This window comes from Centroberyx affinis, unplaced genomic scaffold (assembly GCF_046629955.1).
Source record: "Centroberyx affinis isolate AG114_WGS23_722 - 3 ecotype Tasmania unplaced genomic scaffold, CSIRO-AGI_Caff_v1 ptg000655l_1, whole genome shotgun sequence".
NCBI lineage: Eukaryota > Metazoa > Chordata > Actinopteri > Beryciformes > Berycidae > Centroberyx > Centroberyx affinis.
The window spans coordinates 74,464-90,651 of NW_027279281.1; the positions used below are offsets into that span (position 1 = coordinate 74,464).

Consider the following 16,188-nt stretch of genomic DNA (forward strand, 5'->3'; position numbering starts at 1 on the left):
ACACACACACACACACACACACCTTATCTAACTTACTTTCTCTTTCTGTGGTCCTCACTGTTAGTCTCTTTTCTCCTTCCTTTTGCTCCTTGTCTTCTTCTCTTTCTTTCTTTCTCCTGTCCTCTTGCCTTTCTTTCTTTGTTTCTTTCTGTCTCCTGTCCTCTTGCCTTTCTTTCTTCTCTGTCCTCTTGCCTTTCTTTCTTTGTTTCTTTCTGTCTCCTGTCCTCTTGCCTTTCTTTCTTCTCTGTCCTCTTGCCTTTCTTTCTTTGTTTCTTTCTGTCTCCTGTTCTCCGTCTTTCTTTCTCCTGTCCTCTTGCCTTTCTTTCTTTCTTTCTTTTCTGTCCTCTTGCCTTTCTTTCTTTGTTTCTTTCTGTCTCCTGTCCTCTTGCCTTTTTTTTTCTTCTGTCCTTTTGCCTTTCTTTCTTTCTCTCTTCTCTGTCCTCTTGCCTTTCTTTCTTTCTGCTCTGTCTTCTTTTGCCTAACCCTAACCCACACAAGAGCACAAAGTATGTCAAATCTATTCAATTTTGGTTTTACATGTGGTCAACTCATATATATATATATATAAATTATTTATTTGTATTATTATTATTAATTAACATTACATTGAAGGTTTATCTATATAATCAACCTTTCTGATCACAAGAGCTGGCTGGCTTCAACACATACACACACACTCTCCCGCACACACACACACACACGTTATTTTCATTTTAAATCATGGTGCATAAAATATACGTGATCTAGACAAACTTTAGAACAACTAAAACAACTTTTTAAAATCCTATGTTAAAAATATCTCTCATGTCTACTGTCATGTTGTAGATATCAGACAAATAACTGCATTTGAGACGTGATTCTTTGTTCTTTGTTAAAATCTTTCCCGCGGCGACAACTTTTTTTTCTAGACAGCCCACTTTTCTGCCCCCCTCCAACTGGACTACAGATTATGTCATTCAATGTCCTACATTTTCATTGGTTAGACAAAGCAGTGTAAAGCTAGCTACCAAATTCATTCATATGAGTGCAGGGTTTAGCCATTACAGTGAAAAAACAGACACTACTTGTAGGAGTAAAAATCGTCGCCCAAGCGCGTTCTTACGGCTTTCTCGGCTTTCTCTCATCAAAATCACTTTCCTAAAGTAATTGGACATTTAAATGTCCATGTATTCATATGAAATTTGACATATAGATTCTTAGATATGTGTAAATTCACTCCACTTACACTAGGTGGCGATCGGTGTCTTCAAATCCCCGCGAAAAGACCGGAAAATGCGTCAGAGTGCGTCAATCCGGATGTGTCCGACTCAGGACAATAGCAGCGGAGGGTGTCCGACTCAGGACACAGTGACATTAGCTCTTACGGTGTGTTCAAGGTGTTGACGGTTTTATGGAGCTACAGTGTTGTCTATTTGCTCAAAATTAAACACTTTGTGAACCATCAGTCGAAGAGTGAGACCATCATTCAGCTGGGGATGCTACACTATTACTTGCTGTTTATAGTGTTTTTGTTGTTGTCGTATGTAAAGTATGTTTCTCCCATGTTTTTTTATGCTGCCCCAGAATTGCCCTCCAGGGACAATAAAGATTTATTGAATTGAATTGAATTAGAAACGGAAACGGGTTGTTAACGGTTCTTTTGTTTTGTTCTTTTCTCTCGATGGTCGATGGAGACAAATGCTATTTTATCCATTACCTGCTGACTTTATTTTTTACTTTTACATACAGTATTTATACCCAGTGACTATGATTCATAAAATGATAATTAAAGTAAGATCAAAACAAAAGAGATAGGACTGTCAGTTTGGATGCCGGCAAAACAGCAGCTCTGGCTTGTTTTTCCTCCTGAGAAAAACAAGTTTCCATCGTTAGTCTTTCTGCAACACTAGCCACCTCACCAAGTAAATTTGAGTTATTCTTATTGCAGCGATCCAACTATCAGGAAAGAAACTGTCCAAACCAGAGATTAACCAAGTTTTTATTTAGAAGCCAGAATAAGCTGCTGCACGGCCCACACCAGCATCACATCAGTCTTGTTTTGCTAGCTAGTAGCTAACTGTAGCAACTTCCTTATTGTTCCTACAACAGTAAACCAGTGAGCACCGGTGTCAGGCTCCGCCCAGTGAGGTTTGACTGGTTTGAATGATGACAGCCTCCGATGTACAGTGATGAATGTTTGATCAGCCAGGGAATCAGGTTCTGTGACATAACCTCCTTGATGAATGTTGAATGTTGTGTTCTTGTTGTCATGTTCCCTGTTGCACTTGTTATATATCGCTTTTTAAAATATGCTTTATATTGGCTTGTTTCCTAACAGCACTTTGTAACTTAGGCTATTTCTTTTCCTATTAAATGAACTGAATGCATTATCCAACATCAGGAGTTTTGTGTGTGTTCACTTTGGAAACTCATTTGTCTGGCAGGTTATGGGCAGCAGATCTACTAGAAATCCAAAATGCCTGCTAAGTCCTTGGCAGTGTGACTATTCAGTCTTCCAGTCCATGATAACTATGGGTAAATTGCTACAATTATTTACTAGTGTGATGGGAATAAACTGGGGTACTGCTAAAAGCGATTAAAATTGTTGATCAAAGGTAATATTTGTTGATTGTATCTGTGGTTTATGAGAAACAAGAGGCCATGATGGTAAATACTGCGTGCACTAAAGGTTCAACAGAGTGCTGTGAGTTGTTTGACACCTAATTGATGGATGCTGATTGGCTGCGCTTCAGGTCAGTGCTAGGGCAAGCCTAATCAGAGAGCCAGTTCCAAATGGCATCTGAAAGCGAGTAGACGCTTTGGCAAAAAAAGCAGTGTTAAATTAAATAGCTCGGATCGTGTGTTGTTTTTCTACCTGAATCTCTCTAAAACATATTCTGTTTGGACATAACAGTATCCAATGTCCCACAACTAATGTAAGGTTAAAAGAAATCTAGAAACTGCTGTCATAGTGGTCAAAAGGGAAGTTATGGTGAAGACCGTGGAGCAGTCATGGGCTTGAGGTGGAAAACATTGCAATTCAAAACATGTCGCCGCCCAAAAATGATCCAACCTCCCTCTGGGCCGATCAGCATTTGAAACCACATGGACTATAATGTGACTTCAGAAAAGAGGAAGTTCATTTTGACACAATGTGAACTCTGAGCTGCTGAACAGCAAAGCTCATAGACTTTATACAGAGGAATGAAGCAATGAACTGAAGTCAAACTGATGTAATGGAGCTTTATTTTTCTGTCACTCTTTGAAACTGAAAGGTTTTTCTTAGAAGCATCACAGTTATTGACAGATTACACAGCAGCTGGGCTGTGGACAGACAGTCTGCAGTCTGCATCCATCTGTATAGATGATGGTTCCTCACTGTGGTCACTGTGTCCAGTGAAACTGTAAGTCAGCAGAGGGGAAGTAACAGGCAAGTTCCTCTCACCAGTATTTCACCACAGAGGATCCATCAGATACAGTCTGTATGCACACACACACACACACACACACTGAAACGAGTCCCAGTCTTAATGTCAGTTTGGCGATCAAATTGAAGAGAATATTCTGCAATAAATACCAAAATAAAATAAGTATCCAGCTGAAAAGGAGTCCATCAGTTAATTATATATTTATTCTTATCAGTAATTACCTGAGATAGGCTTGGTGTTTTAAAAATAAAAGGTTAAGTTGGATGAGAAGTGAACTGTAGAGCAGTCAGGTGAAGCTGGAGCCTTCACTCCTCTGTTATTTTGGCCATGCAGTATCTGTGTTTCAATTCAATTCAAACTTTATTTATAAAGCCCACTTCATCTGACCGGTCAAATTCAGCATGCTTTCCACTGGTGGAGACTCAGAGCAGAGTGAGTTATAAAGAGTCAGCAGGAGGCTTGGAGTCTGACTGGAGAGATTTGAACCTGTGATCTTCAGATTACAAGCCGCTCTCTCTAACTGCTGGACCATCAGGCTTCAGCTGGTGATCTCTGTTGAATGAAATCCACCTGGTCAGCCGGTTAGAATAATAAAGTTATACAAAGTCTGACTGACAGCACGACTCTTTACAGGCAGGGGGTTTAGCTGACAGTCTGACCTAAAGCAGCTTCAACAGACTGAAGACACTCTGCTGTTAAAAGACAACAGCTGGAGGAACTGGACCAGGACTCTTCTGGTTCCCAGTCCTGCTCTCTAACCTCTGGACCACATCACCTCTCTAGAGCACAAGACCTGATCACCTGTTGAATGAAATCCTCCATGTCAGCTGGTTGAAATGACAGCAGCTCTCTAATAAACAGACAGAAGCTCTGATCTGCAGCCTGAAGCCTCAGGACATTTCTACACTTTACTGACAGTAAAAACTCTGAGGTGAAGCTGCAGGACTCAAACCTGAGACCTTCTGATTACAAGACAGTTTCTCTAACTGCTGGACCAGTGAGGCTCTGCAGGTTCTGTCAGCTGATAAACTCTATTGAAAAGAGCTGGAAGAGCAAATGAGCTTCCACAGACCTCAGATCAGTTCAGATATCTAATATAAGGCTTCAGACAAGGTGAGTCACACAAACAAGATGGGTACTGAAACAAATCTAAAGAAAACCCTGATATCCTACACTACCTGATAATTTGAACCTTCAAAATAAAAGCACAATCCAAAAAGACAAAAATAAACAAATAGCAACAACATCATGAAAAAACAAACAAACCTGAACTCTAAAGCCAAAAAACTAAAATCAGCTGAGATCAATAAAATGTAAATATCTAAACCATTTCAGAAATAAAAGCTCACATTCAGTTTTCGGTTACATTATCAACTAGTTTTAGTCACATGATGGTCTAAATGTTTCAGAGGCTTTTCCCTCTGGGGAAACACTGAATATTTACATTTTGGGGATTTCTTTTTTTTTTTACATTAAACTAGTCAAAATAGCAGCTGTTTGGCAGTGAGTAAACCTGTGTGTGTGTGTGTGTGTGTGTGTGTGTGTGTGTGTGTGTGTGTGTGTGTGTGTGTGTGTGTGAGTGAGTGAGTGTGTGTTTGTGTGTGTGTGTGTGTGTGTGTGTGTGTGTGTGTGTGTGTGTGTGTGGGTGGGTGGGTGGGTGGTGGGTTGCTGCTGTCAGGGTGACACTTTGGGACAGGGGAACTAATTTCAAAACATTTTGGGGATTCTTTTTTTTTTTTTACATGAAACTGGTCAAAATATTAGCTGTCAGCAGCTTCTGTTTGGCAGTGAGTAAACCTGTGTGTGTGTGTATGTGTGTGTGTGTGTGTGTGTGTGTGGGTGGGTGGGTGGGGGGTGGGTTGGTTGTCTTGAGACAGTACCCTGCTGTTGGGGTATACTCACTTTGAGACAGGGGAACTAATTTCAAAATAACCACACCACTTCCTCTTTCTGCCCGTGGACAACAGACTCTCAACACAAGAAGCTGCTGCTGTCTTTTTCTATGCTGAAACCTGACAACCTGCTGTCTGCAGCAGCATGAGCTAAGGTAAGGTAAAATACCTGAGAACTTGGGGTGGGGGGGGTGATGAGGCCAAGTGATGAGGACAGGACAGTGTAGAGCTGAAATCATCAAGTTAAAGAAAATCCATCAAACCCACTGAGGTTAACTGATGCTCTGCAGGGAGAACTTGGGGAGGTTTTGCATGACAAGGTGCAACATGTTGATTTAATATACGTAGATCCAAAGACATGGGAAAGAAATACTGAAACAAGCTCACAGTGAAGTGCTTCAGGGTGACAGTTGAGGCTTAAATGGAGTATTTTTCTTCCCTGAAAGGAGCAGATATTGATGCTGTCAGTAGGTTAACTGTCATTTCAGTTATAATGGTCAATTTGAAGCATCTACTCACATTTCATTGTTTACTTTGCTTGCTGCTTTCTGCTGCGTTCAGGTCATGTTGGAAGAACAGAAGAATGGACTGTTGTGTCAGTTTGAAAGCTTCTTTATGTGTTTTACGTGTTTTTTTGAAATGCACACATCTTTTGTATTTAGGAATTTAAAATCATCCATGAACGAACTGCAGCAATTATTTGTCGGTGATGTGTTGTATTGGTGTGTATTGGTGGTGTGTATCGGTTGTATGTGTGTGAATAACTGAAACTGTGATTTAAGCATCTGTGGATTGCTGCTATTTTTTAGAGATATCACAGTCACAGTTTCTTTTTGTTTGTTTGTTTGTTTATTTATTTATAAGGACAACACACATTAATCGACATTTCTGTAAATGTGCTAGTGTTAGCCAGCTGGCTAATTTTCAACTATAGTCCTTGTGGCGAGATGTTTTAAAACCTATAAAATGATAAAAATGTACAGAACAAAGACAACAAGACGCCATAGAGACAGCAACAAAACAAGAACTCTCAAGGCAGAACACAAGCCATGCAAAGCAACAGGAAACAGCAAAGCATCAGCACAACTATACAGCAACAACAAACACCATATTAGCACATATAGTCATGCAAGCGACATGAAGCAACAACACACAGCCAAGCAATACTGACCACAACCAACTTATGTTACATGCAGTCATGCAGAGCAGCAATAACCAGTAAACATAAATAAAATACAGCAATCACTATTTAGATCTTATTTAAGTGTTACCAAATTGTTTATAAAATACTAGTAGATATTCCATACATACCTAAGCCATGCAAAGCTGGCCGCCTGGCAACGGGTAAAGGACATGGGACAAGTTAGCAGCAGGTTAGCCAATAATAACAATGATAATCATTAAATGAGCAATGTACTAAGTGGAGTCGAAATGTTCACATGTCTGACTTTTCAAAAGCCAGGCCTTGAGACTTTGTGTGAAGGTGTGGTAGGTGGTACAGTTTCTTATTTCAGTTGGTAGGGAGTTCCACAATTGAGAAGCTCTTACAGAAAAGCATGATTGGCTGAAGGAGCTGGACCTGAAAGGGATTACACAATCCCCTCTCAGAGCAGATCTTGTAGATCTGTTGTTTGATGTTTTCTGCTTAATGAAAGTACTAAGTGGTGGAGGAGCCTTGCCATTTAGGATCGTAAACATCAGGCAGGTGTCAGTGTATTTCATTAGATTATCCCAGCTAAGGATGTCATATTTGCCAAGAATATTGCAGTGATGGTAAGTATTGGGTTTTCTGTCTAACACTTTGAGAGCCTGCTTGTACAGTGAGATAGTTGGCTTCAGTGTTGTACCTTTTGCCTGAGTCCAGCTTGTCATACAATATGTTAAGTGGGGGATGATCATAGCATTCATATATAATTTTGCTGCTGTAGTTGTTAGGCAGTTTCTTATATACCTGAAATTAACCAGGTTATATTTGGTTATTTGCATTACTTTTTTCACTTGTTTTTTGAAGGATAAGGTGGAGTCGAGGATAATACCAAGATATTTAACATGAGAGACTACTTGGATGAGCTCTCCAGACACATAGACTTTGGGATCACAGTCAGATGCAGAGTGTGTCTTTGTAAAAAACATGCAAACAGTCTTCTTAACATTAGGAAACAGGTGTGAATCATCAAGCCACTTGTTTACATTTATCATTGTTGCGCTAAGTTTAGAAGCTGCTTGTTCTTTGGTTTTTGCATGGACATAGATTACGGTATCGTCTGCATACATCTGAACTTCACACCCTGTGCAGACCGATGGTAGATCATTTATATATAAGCTGAACAGGAGAGGTCCCAGGATAGATCCCTGGGGCACACCCATTTCATTACTCAGGAAGGGTGATGTTTCACTACCCACCCTTACACACTGAACTCTGCCTGCAAGATAGGACGTCATCCAATTCAGCATATTAGAGGAGAAATTAAAATTTGCTAGTTTACAGATGAGTATTTGGTGGTTGACAGTATCAAATGCTTTCTTTAAGTCTAAAAATATGGCCCCAACAACACCTCCTTTGTTCATTTTTAGTTTGATGTTCTCCAAGAAGAAGCAATTTGCTGTCTCAGTGGAATGGTTGGCTCGAAAACCAAATTGCATTGGGTGCAGTGTGTAAGGGCAACTTATTGACAAACCAATCCAACAAAAACAACAAAACTGTAATGGTTATTAGCACTAGATACATAATGTAACAAATTAGAAAAGTCGGGCAGGTTGTGGAGTGAATTAGTGAAGACAGAGCTGCAACAGGAAGTTGTAATAAACCTGTTTCTCAATGCAGAAGCCGAGAAGCAGAATGTGAAAAGGGCCTATTGTAATATCCTGCTGTCCTTTGTGGTTTTAAATATTAATAAAGTGATTCAAAAGGCTTTCATGAGTTTTTATTAAATGTTTTGTTAGATATAACTAGCTAGGCTGCTCACTGTACCATCCAAGAAATCTTCCTGCAAAATGAATAGGTAATATTTAAAAAGTAATAGCAATATCAGCTGTAGTTGGTAGCAGTAGCCTATCTGTTGTAGTAGTAGCATTAGTAGTTGTGGAAGTTTTAATAGTAGTAGAAGTTGTACTAGTACAATAGTAGTTGTAGTAGTAGGAGTAACAGTAGTAATAGCAGTTGTACTAACAGAAGTATAGTGCTAGTAAGTATAGTAGTAGCCTAGTAGTAGTAGCAGCAGTACTGGTGATAGTAGCATTACTACTTGTAGTACTAGTCGTAGTAGTATTAGTAGTTGCAGTAGTAGAAGAACTTGTAGAAGTAGTAGTTGTAGTAGTTTTAGTAGTAGTAGTCATAGCAGCTGCAGTGAAATAGCAGGAATATGAATTAGCTCCTATGAACACAACTGAACAGTTGGAAAATAAATGTTGCTGACTGTTGTTGACTGCAATAAACAGGCTTCTGTGAAAGTCACTGTATTCACCACCATGTATTTTACTTGTCTTTACGTTTCATTAGATGGTTGCTAGGTGATTACTAGTGGTTGCTAGGGTGTTACTACCTGGTAGCTAGGGTGTTACTACCTGGTTGCTAGGTATTCATTATTAGTTGCTAGAGTGTTACTAGTTGGTTGCTAGGTAATAAACAGGGGTTGCTATGGTGTTACTAAATGGTTGCTAGGTATAGACAGGGGTTGCTAGGGTGTTACCAGCAGTGCTTAATTTGTAAATGATGAGGTCCCGGGACACCAAGTGGTCGGTGTTCCCGTGAGTCGGTCTGGAGGGAAAAGGTTCTGGAACAAATCAAGACAACAAGAGCACTGGAGGCATGGTGGTGCTCAGTACAGACATACAGCTTACTGTAGACCAACAGCCTAAACATTATGCCCGACTTTATGACCTTAGAGCTCCGACTACTGGGGACCTATAACAATATTTGATTATTGCATAGGCTACATAATGCTCATTTTTACAACCCTGCCCTTCAAGTAGTAGACTAAAGATATAACTGCACTGTGCACAACATAAAAATGCCCACATAGGCTACTATGAGACATCCTGATCATACATAAAGGAAACTGCAATGGCTTCAACCATTTACCGGAGAAATTCTGGTTTGAGTAGTTACGCATCAATATTCAATACAAATATTTTCATAGGATATCGATTTTGAATGTAGGAAACAATGTAAGTGAATAATGCAATAAAACGTGTCGTGGTGCAGCTAGAAGTCGGCCTGACTGCGACACTCAGCTGGACCTAATAAACCAATTCTCATGTTATTACCAATTATTTCTGGACACTCAACATAACATGCACAATTGCCCGCATATTTAACTGTGGGACTTACAGGTCCGCAAAAATTCTGTTTTGCAGTCATCTATGCAAATATGAATTTGGATTCTCCCAGCAGAGACCTAATAGATTACAGAATATGCTAACACGTTTACAAACAAAAAAAATCATGCTTACCTCGTCTAATTTTCCAAAATAGTCCACACAGTGGACATATGGACAGCAAATTCAACTTTTAGCCATGACGCTGTCTGAAGGTTAACACACAGTGATTACTTTGCGCTTGTTGTTCTACCTGTCTTCATATGGAAATGAGACAGGTTTTTGGAAGGGAGGGGAAAGGAAAGAAGAGTCAACTATTGGGAGTATTACATGCCAGACAAAAAAAACCAAAACGTTTCATGCCACCAGGTGCCGGGTCCACGGAAATAGGTACCGGAATGCAGGTAGTCCAAAACCAGATCCTGTTCCGGCAGGATCCGGAACAAATTAAGCACTGGTTACCAGTCGTGAGAGACCAGACCTCAAGATGAGTTTGTGACTCCTCCCCCTCTGTCCTCTGCTCTCACAGGGAGAAGATGATCTGGATCCTGCTGCTGCTCTTCTTCACATCCTGTGTCTGCGGTCAGCTTCCACCTTCAATTTATTCTCCAGAAATATAAACATATTTTCAGCCTCACTAACAGATTTTCTCACTTCATTACCCTCACAGCCTCTTTGTCATTCTTCCTTTTTAGCAAGTTAGAAGCCTCTGAAACAGCATTTAGACCATCATGGACACTAAAACTCTCCAACAAAACCTATATAGACAGAGAGTTTCCTTAATCAGGTTAATATCAGAGTATTGGTGAGCATGTAAACACTCTCAGTCTCTCTGTTCCTCACTTTCCTCTCTCTCTCCCTCAGGAACATTCATTGTGAATGTGAAGCAGATCTCCTATCAGGCAGAGGAGAACGGGAACGTGACGATGGAATGGATCTTCCCACCCAAACCCAACATGTCTCTCTCCTCACTCAGCATCCTTTGTGCACTGGTGTCTCCAACTGAAGAAAAGACTTTATATTATTTAGAAAACGGTGTTGAAGATCCACAATCTCAACATGAACAGTTTGCAGGACGAGTGCGATGTGACGAACACAGACTCAGAGAAGGAACCATCAGGCTCCATCTGTCCAGACTCAGGACTAACGACTCAGGAACGTACCTGTGTGAAGTGTTCACTGGTTATGGAGAGAACTTCAGTGCATGTTCGCTCAACGTCACTGGTAAGTTGACTCAGTAGAACTCAGCAAAACTTTCCTCACATTAATTTCAGCAGCTTTTGTAGTTAAAAGGAAAACTACTGCAGGATGAGCCTGTTACTATTAGGGCTGGGGTATACCTTATTTTAAAGTATACCGATATACATTTTATTTGTGAATGAAAAGTAGTTATTAAAAATTAAAGATGAGCATGCTCACTTTAACCTAAGAACTTGGGTTTCTTTAGATGGGAAGTCCCACCTTACGCAGGAAAAAAAACCCAGGTTGAAAATAACCAGAATTACCCTTTAATCCAAATCATGTTTATAGATGTGAAGCAGCTAATGGACCTGTAAATAAAGAAAGAAAGAAAGAAAACAACTCACTCACTCACTCACTCACCCACTCACTCAGTCATTCAGCCTTTCTGCCCCCTAGTGGCTGTTAGGAGTCATGTCTCTGTCTACAGACACTGACCTGACCAAACATGTTTTTCTTTTTTACAAGTTGATCTCATTAATTTTCTTTGGTGCCACACTTGACTGACCTCTGACCTCTAGTGTAGCGAGTTGCGCACGACATTATATCGCCTCAACACAGCAGCTATAATTTGCCAGTTTATCAATATAAATCAATATCAATAAAAATGTACATACTATCCATTTTATGACAGTACTGAAAATAGTTCAAGTTCAAGTTCATTTTATTATAAAGCACATTTAAAAACAACAATTGTCGACCAAGGTGCTTTATACAAAACACACATAAAATAACGTGAAAATAAAAGATCATTCAAAATCAAACGCTGCAGAAAAGAGATGAGTTTTAAGGCACGATTTAAAGGTGCCAATAGAAGGGGAAAGCCTAAAACTGGGGGGTAGATTGTTCCACAGTCTAGGGCCACAACGGAAAAGGCACAATCCCAGTTATGCTTCAGCCTGGACAGTGGAACAGCTAAAAGCTTTTGGTGCCTGCAGGAAACTTGGGTGTGTAGGAGATTGGAGATATAAGACGGGCGAGACCAGTGAAGGCTTTAAAAACAAGTAATAGAATCTTGAAATCAATTCTTTGGTGAACAGGGAGCCAATGAAGGGAGACCAGGGGAAATGTGGTCTAGAAAATGGAAATGTTCTAGACCACAGGATAACACCAGGATTTCAAAATATCAGAGTATACCTTATTAACGAAATAGCGCTAAAGCATATTTACAAGAGTCACTGCAGAAATCCCACCTCTCCATTGATCCAAGCGGACAATAGAGACAAAGTGATGGTGATGTAGGTGCTTCATTGGCTGAAGTTGGAAGTTTTTTTTTTCAACTCAAGGAGCTCTTCCAAAAAAGGCGGCAAAAGTGGAAAACTGCAAGACTCCAAGCAACACAAAAGAAGCGCACAGAAAGCTTCACTCACATTGACCACATTGAAAACTGCTAAAAACACAGTCTGTGTGATCAGGATACTCACTTGTGTTTTATTTTCCGGGGAAAATGGGAACTGCCCCACATCTACCAGTTACTGAGCTTGATCCAGAGCAGAGAGAACTTGGACGGTTTCTTCTCATCAGAGTTGGGGCAGCAGCTCTAGTAGCTCTAGCAGCTGTAGCAGCTCTAGCAGCTGTAGTAAGCTTCGCTTGTCAACACTCCTTTCCAAACGAACAACAAGGTATTTGCTTTTCCTAGTTTTAAACATTTTATAAATAAAATTTGTGTGTGTGTCCTCACTTGTTATTGTCTGATAAACAGGTCAAGGCCAAGAGAAAAACATCAACACTGAGTTCCTGACTGACCAGACAAAGAACCAAGAGCTTGTCTCAGCAAAACAGAGGCTGATGAACCAGGAGCTCAGACGGGACAGTAGTGTAGACGTCTCCCTCCCCAAGTCGCATGAAAGTGACACTGAATGTACAAGTTGAATGAAAGTGGGGAGGAAAAGAGTCATGCTTGTACTACAAAGACTCCAGACTGGTTAGAGAACAATTGGACCTTGATCAGATGTTTCAGGTGGCTGTCCCCCTGAGATGCCATTTTGATTGAGGTGAAGGCTGGGACTTGTAGTCCTTTGGTCCCTACATGTGTTGAGGTCATGGTGTTCACTTCACCCTGTCAGACTGGAGGTAAGAAGGGGAATTCCTTCTCCACAGTATTTTTCTGTGCTTGACTTTATGCACATAAGACCTTATTGCCTTGAATGGGAAATTTATTTTTTGTCTATGTAGTCAGTACATTGTAAACTGTAAATTGTCATTGCCTGTGAGTAAGCTGTTACAGCTTGTAAGTAACTGGAAGGTTCCAGCTTGTTTGAGGAGAGACTGTTGGGAGAGAGGAACAACCTCCATCCTCTTTCTCCATATTCACAGGGAAATCTGTTAAAGGTCCCATATTCTCCGCCTTCCAGTGTTTTATTTTCTATCTTCAGGCTGTTTCTGTTGCTGTCTCTTTAAGGCTCATTAATATTAACGACCCTCTGTTCTGATTGGCTAACCGTTTCAAGAGTGAAATGTGAGACGCCGCAGCCCGGCAGCTACAGGTAGGGAAAACTCTTCGGTAATAAGCAATGACAACCGCTCAATCACTAATGAGTGAACCTTTGTGACACCACAAAGTTAAGGAAGTCCAAACGGCTCGTTTAGAGGCTCGCTTTTCTAATATGGATTGTGTGGATTTAGTTGGCGACCGTGCGTTTTGATACTTTCACCATGTTTAGATAGACCATCCAACTCCTTTATGGTCACAGAGGCAAGGGGAGTCCTGCTTTACACCAGATGGACCTTTAAAGATTAAAGAAATACCATGATTTTGAATGAAAATCTGATGTATTTGTCTTTCTTATTTTAGTAGGCTACTTTGTCATATTTTGTAATAATCAGTTTTTGGTTTGTGATGGTAAGTGGACAAAACTTTAGCCAGAGGCTTTCTCTATATGCTGAATATGCAGCTGCATAGTGCGCCCCACTATTGTTAAAGGCCCTGCACATCGTTTTTTTTTTCTTAATGTCCTATTCATGTTCCATAGTCCATTACCGTTTGAAATTCTATTACTGAAAATACTGAAATTCTTTTAACACCGTTTGTATACTTGGGGGGGTTCCAAACAAAATTCTGCCTCGGCCCCCTGTAGTGTAGAGCCGGCCCTGCCTGCAGATTCTTCATCTAAAGCCTTAAGCACTGAGCTGATATATCTGTCTGTCAGTCAGTGTGTCATCCTGTGTTCATGTACAATGTGGCATCATGCTAACATGTTACCTATGTAATATGTTCTGTGCAGTATGTAGATATGAGCAGGGTCATCTTTTTTTGATTGCATTTGGTTTGATTGGGTTGAACAGTTGTTTCTCAATAAAAGGGTTTGATTTAACTTAATTGCGTCTTTATTGATACAATTCATTAACTACTGGGCTTTTTATATTCTAGCAGCAATAATTCAAACAGCTTATGAATAGCCTTAAATTGGTATGAATATAATTATGTAAATATGATATTAAATGTGTACAGTCTGAATATTATTAACCCATATTTGCTTTGTTCAGTGAAAGGGAGGGGTTTAGGCTAGTAGGTTTTATTATGCTACCCACCTGTCTAACTACCTGTCTAACTGACCACCCGTCTAACTGACTAACCTGTCGAACTAGCCAACTGTCTAACTAACCACCCGTCTAACTGACCTGTCTAGCTGACTGACATGTCTAACAATCTGTCTAACTCACTGACCTGTCTAACTTAAGTATTCTTATACTTCCAGCTGCTTGCAGCAAGCCCACACAGTTTCTCTAGGAACCGTTTTTCTAGTTATTATTATTCTTCCCAAAAGTTTGCCGCCTATGTACTCCGTCATACTTTCACCTACAAACTTAATTCAAACTTTAAACTGTTCAGCTCATACTGGAATGAGAGGCGTGGATTCAACGTTTTCATACTGTTTATATATAATTTTTAAGATATTTAACTTTTATCGCTAATTAATTCCACATACACAATCATGGTGGAATGTTCACAGCAGCTGATGTCATCAACTGCCACAGAGCTCATCAAACATAGCTCATCAACATACATCTGAGACATCTGTCTCTCTGTCTAACTGACCACCTGTCTAGCTGATTCAGCTAACTGACCACCTGTCTAACTGATTCAGCTAACTGACCACCTGTCTAACTGACCACTTGTCTAATTGACCACCTGTCTACCTAGCCACCTGTCCAACTGATTAACCAACACTGATTATTATGGGATGTCCTATGTTGTTATGGGCTGTCCTGTGATTGCAATATCAAATGTTGGAGGCTTGTAACTTCTTCCAACTCAACAAGAGCATGTCCTATTCATGTTCCATAGTCCATTACCATAGTCCATTCCATAGTCCTGTTCAGCTCATACTGGAATGAGAGGCGTGGATTCAACGTTTTCATACTGTTTATATATAATTTTTAAGATATTTAACTTTTATCGCTAATTAATTCCACATACACAATCATGGTGGAATGTTCACAGCAGCTGATGTCATCAACTGCCACAGAGCTCATCAAACATAGCTCATCAACATACATCTTGACTTGCTCTTCCAACTCAACAAGAGCAAGTCGGAGTTAGTAATATCTGGCCCCCCGGTCTCTAGGTCTACCATAACTGGCACCATAGCCAGTTGGCCCCCTGTGTCAGACCCTTTGCCAAGAATCTTGGGGCATTTTTCCTTGATAAACAGATCAGTAGTCAGATCCAGCTTCCTCCAGCTTAGAACCGTATCCAAAGTCAAGTCCTTCCTCTCTTGTCACAACCTAGAAGTAGTTCATGCTTTCATTTTATTATTTCATCGCCTAAAATATTGTAACTCCTTGTATAAATATATAAATGTATAAACGTTAGTGTGTTGCTTTTCTTAAACAGCTTGGGCCTAAATGTTAGTGTGTAGTTCAAGAACAGGTCTGTAGTCCAAAAATGACAAATCTCTGTTTAAATGTAGAGGGGAACCTTCAACAAAATGATTATTGAACATTGTACAGATTGTATAGTATAATTAAGTAAGTATAATAACAACACTTTTGCAACAACAACAGGCAAAAGCACTTTGTAGACAGGCTTTTTATCATATTGTTTCATTTTATATGCTTCTAGTAAAATTATTTTTGATTTTATATGCTGTGAATGTCATTCCAACATGGCTCCACCCTTCTGACCAAGTGACTGTTACATAAAATAACTGTACATTAAAGTAAAGCACATTCCAGGTTTCTAATAAAGCTTTAACTCTTCTCCAGACCGCGGCTCACACAGCAGTTCTGTTTCTGAGGAGGGTTCTGAAATGCTAATATAATAATATGAGAATAATATAATGTGTTTTGAAAATGAACTCTTCAAACACTACAGCCTGTCCTGATATCTC

The 16,188-nt window shown here is 40.0% G+C and overlaps 1 protein-coding gene across 1 annotated transcript; it reads left to right on the forward strand.

Annotated features, from left to right (window-relative positions):
* Positions 1–5,369: 5,369 nt before the first annotated feature.
* On the forward strand, positions 5,370–14,153 carry LOC139643806 (uncharacterized). The gene is made up of 5 exons (XM_071519077.1): positions 5,370–5,454; positions 10,146–10,198; positions 10,481–10,840; positions 12,328–12,477; positions 12,558–14,153. Exons 2-5 carry the CDS (start codon positions 10,153–10,155, stop codon positions 12,725–12,727), a joined length of 726 nt encoding a protein of 241 aa, XP_071375178.1. The 5' UTR covers positions 5,370–5,454; positions 10,146–10,152; the 3' UTR covers positions 12,728–14,153.
* Positions 14,154–16,188: the final 2,035 nt, after the last annotated feature.

Bases quoted from the DNA above. Each gene is read 5' to 3' on its own strand.
- LOC139643806 (XM_071519077.1), top strand. From the start codon at position 10,153: ATGATCTGGATCCTGCTGCTGCTCTTCTTCACATCCTGTGTCTGCG. The intron at 10,841-12,327 runs GTAAGTTGACTC...CACATCTACCAG, and splicing joins ATGTTCGCTCAACGTCACTG to TTACTGAGCTTGATCCAGAG. The intron at 12,478-12,557 runs GTATTTGCTTTT...TCTGATAAACAG, and splicing joins CTTTCCAAACGAACAACAAG to GTCAAGGCCAAGAGAAAAAC.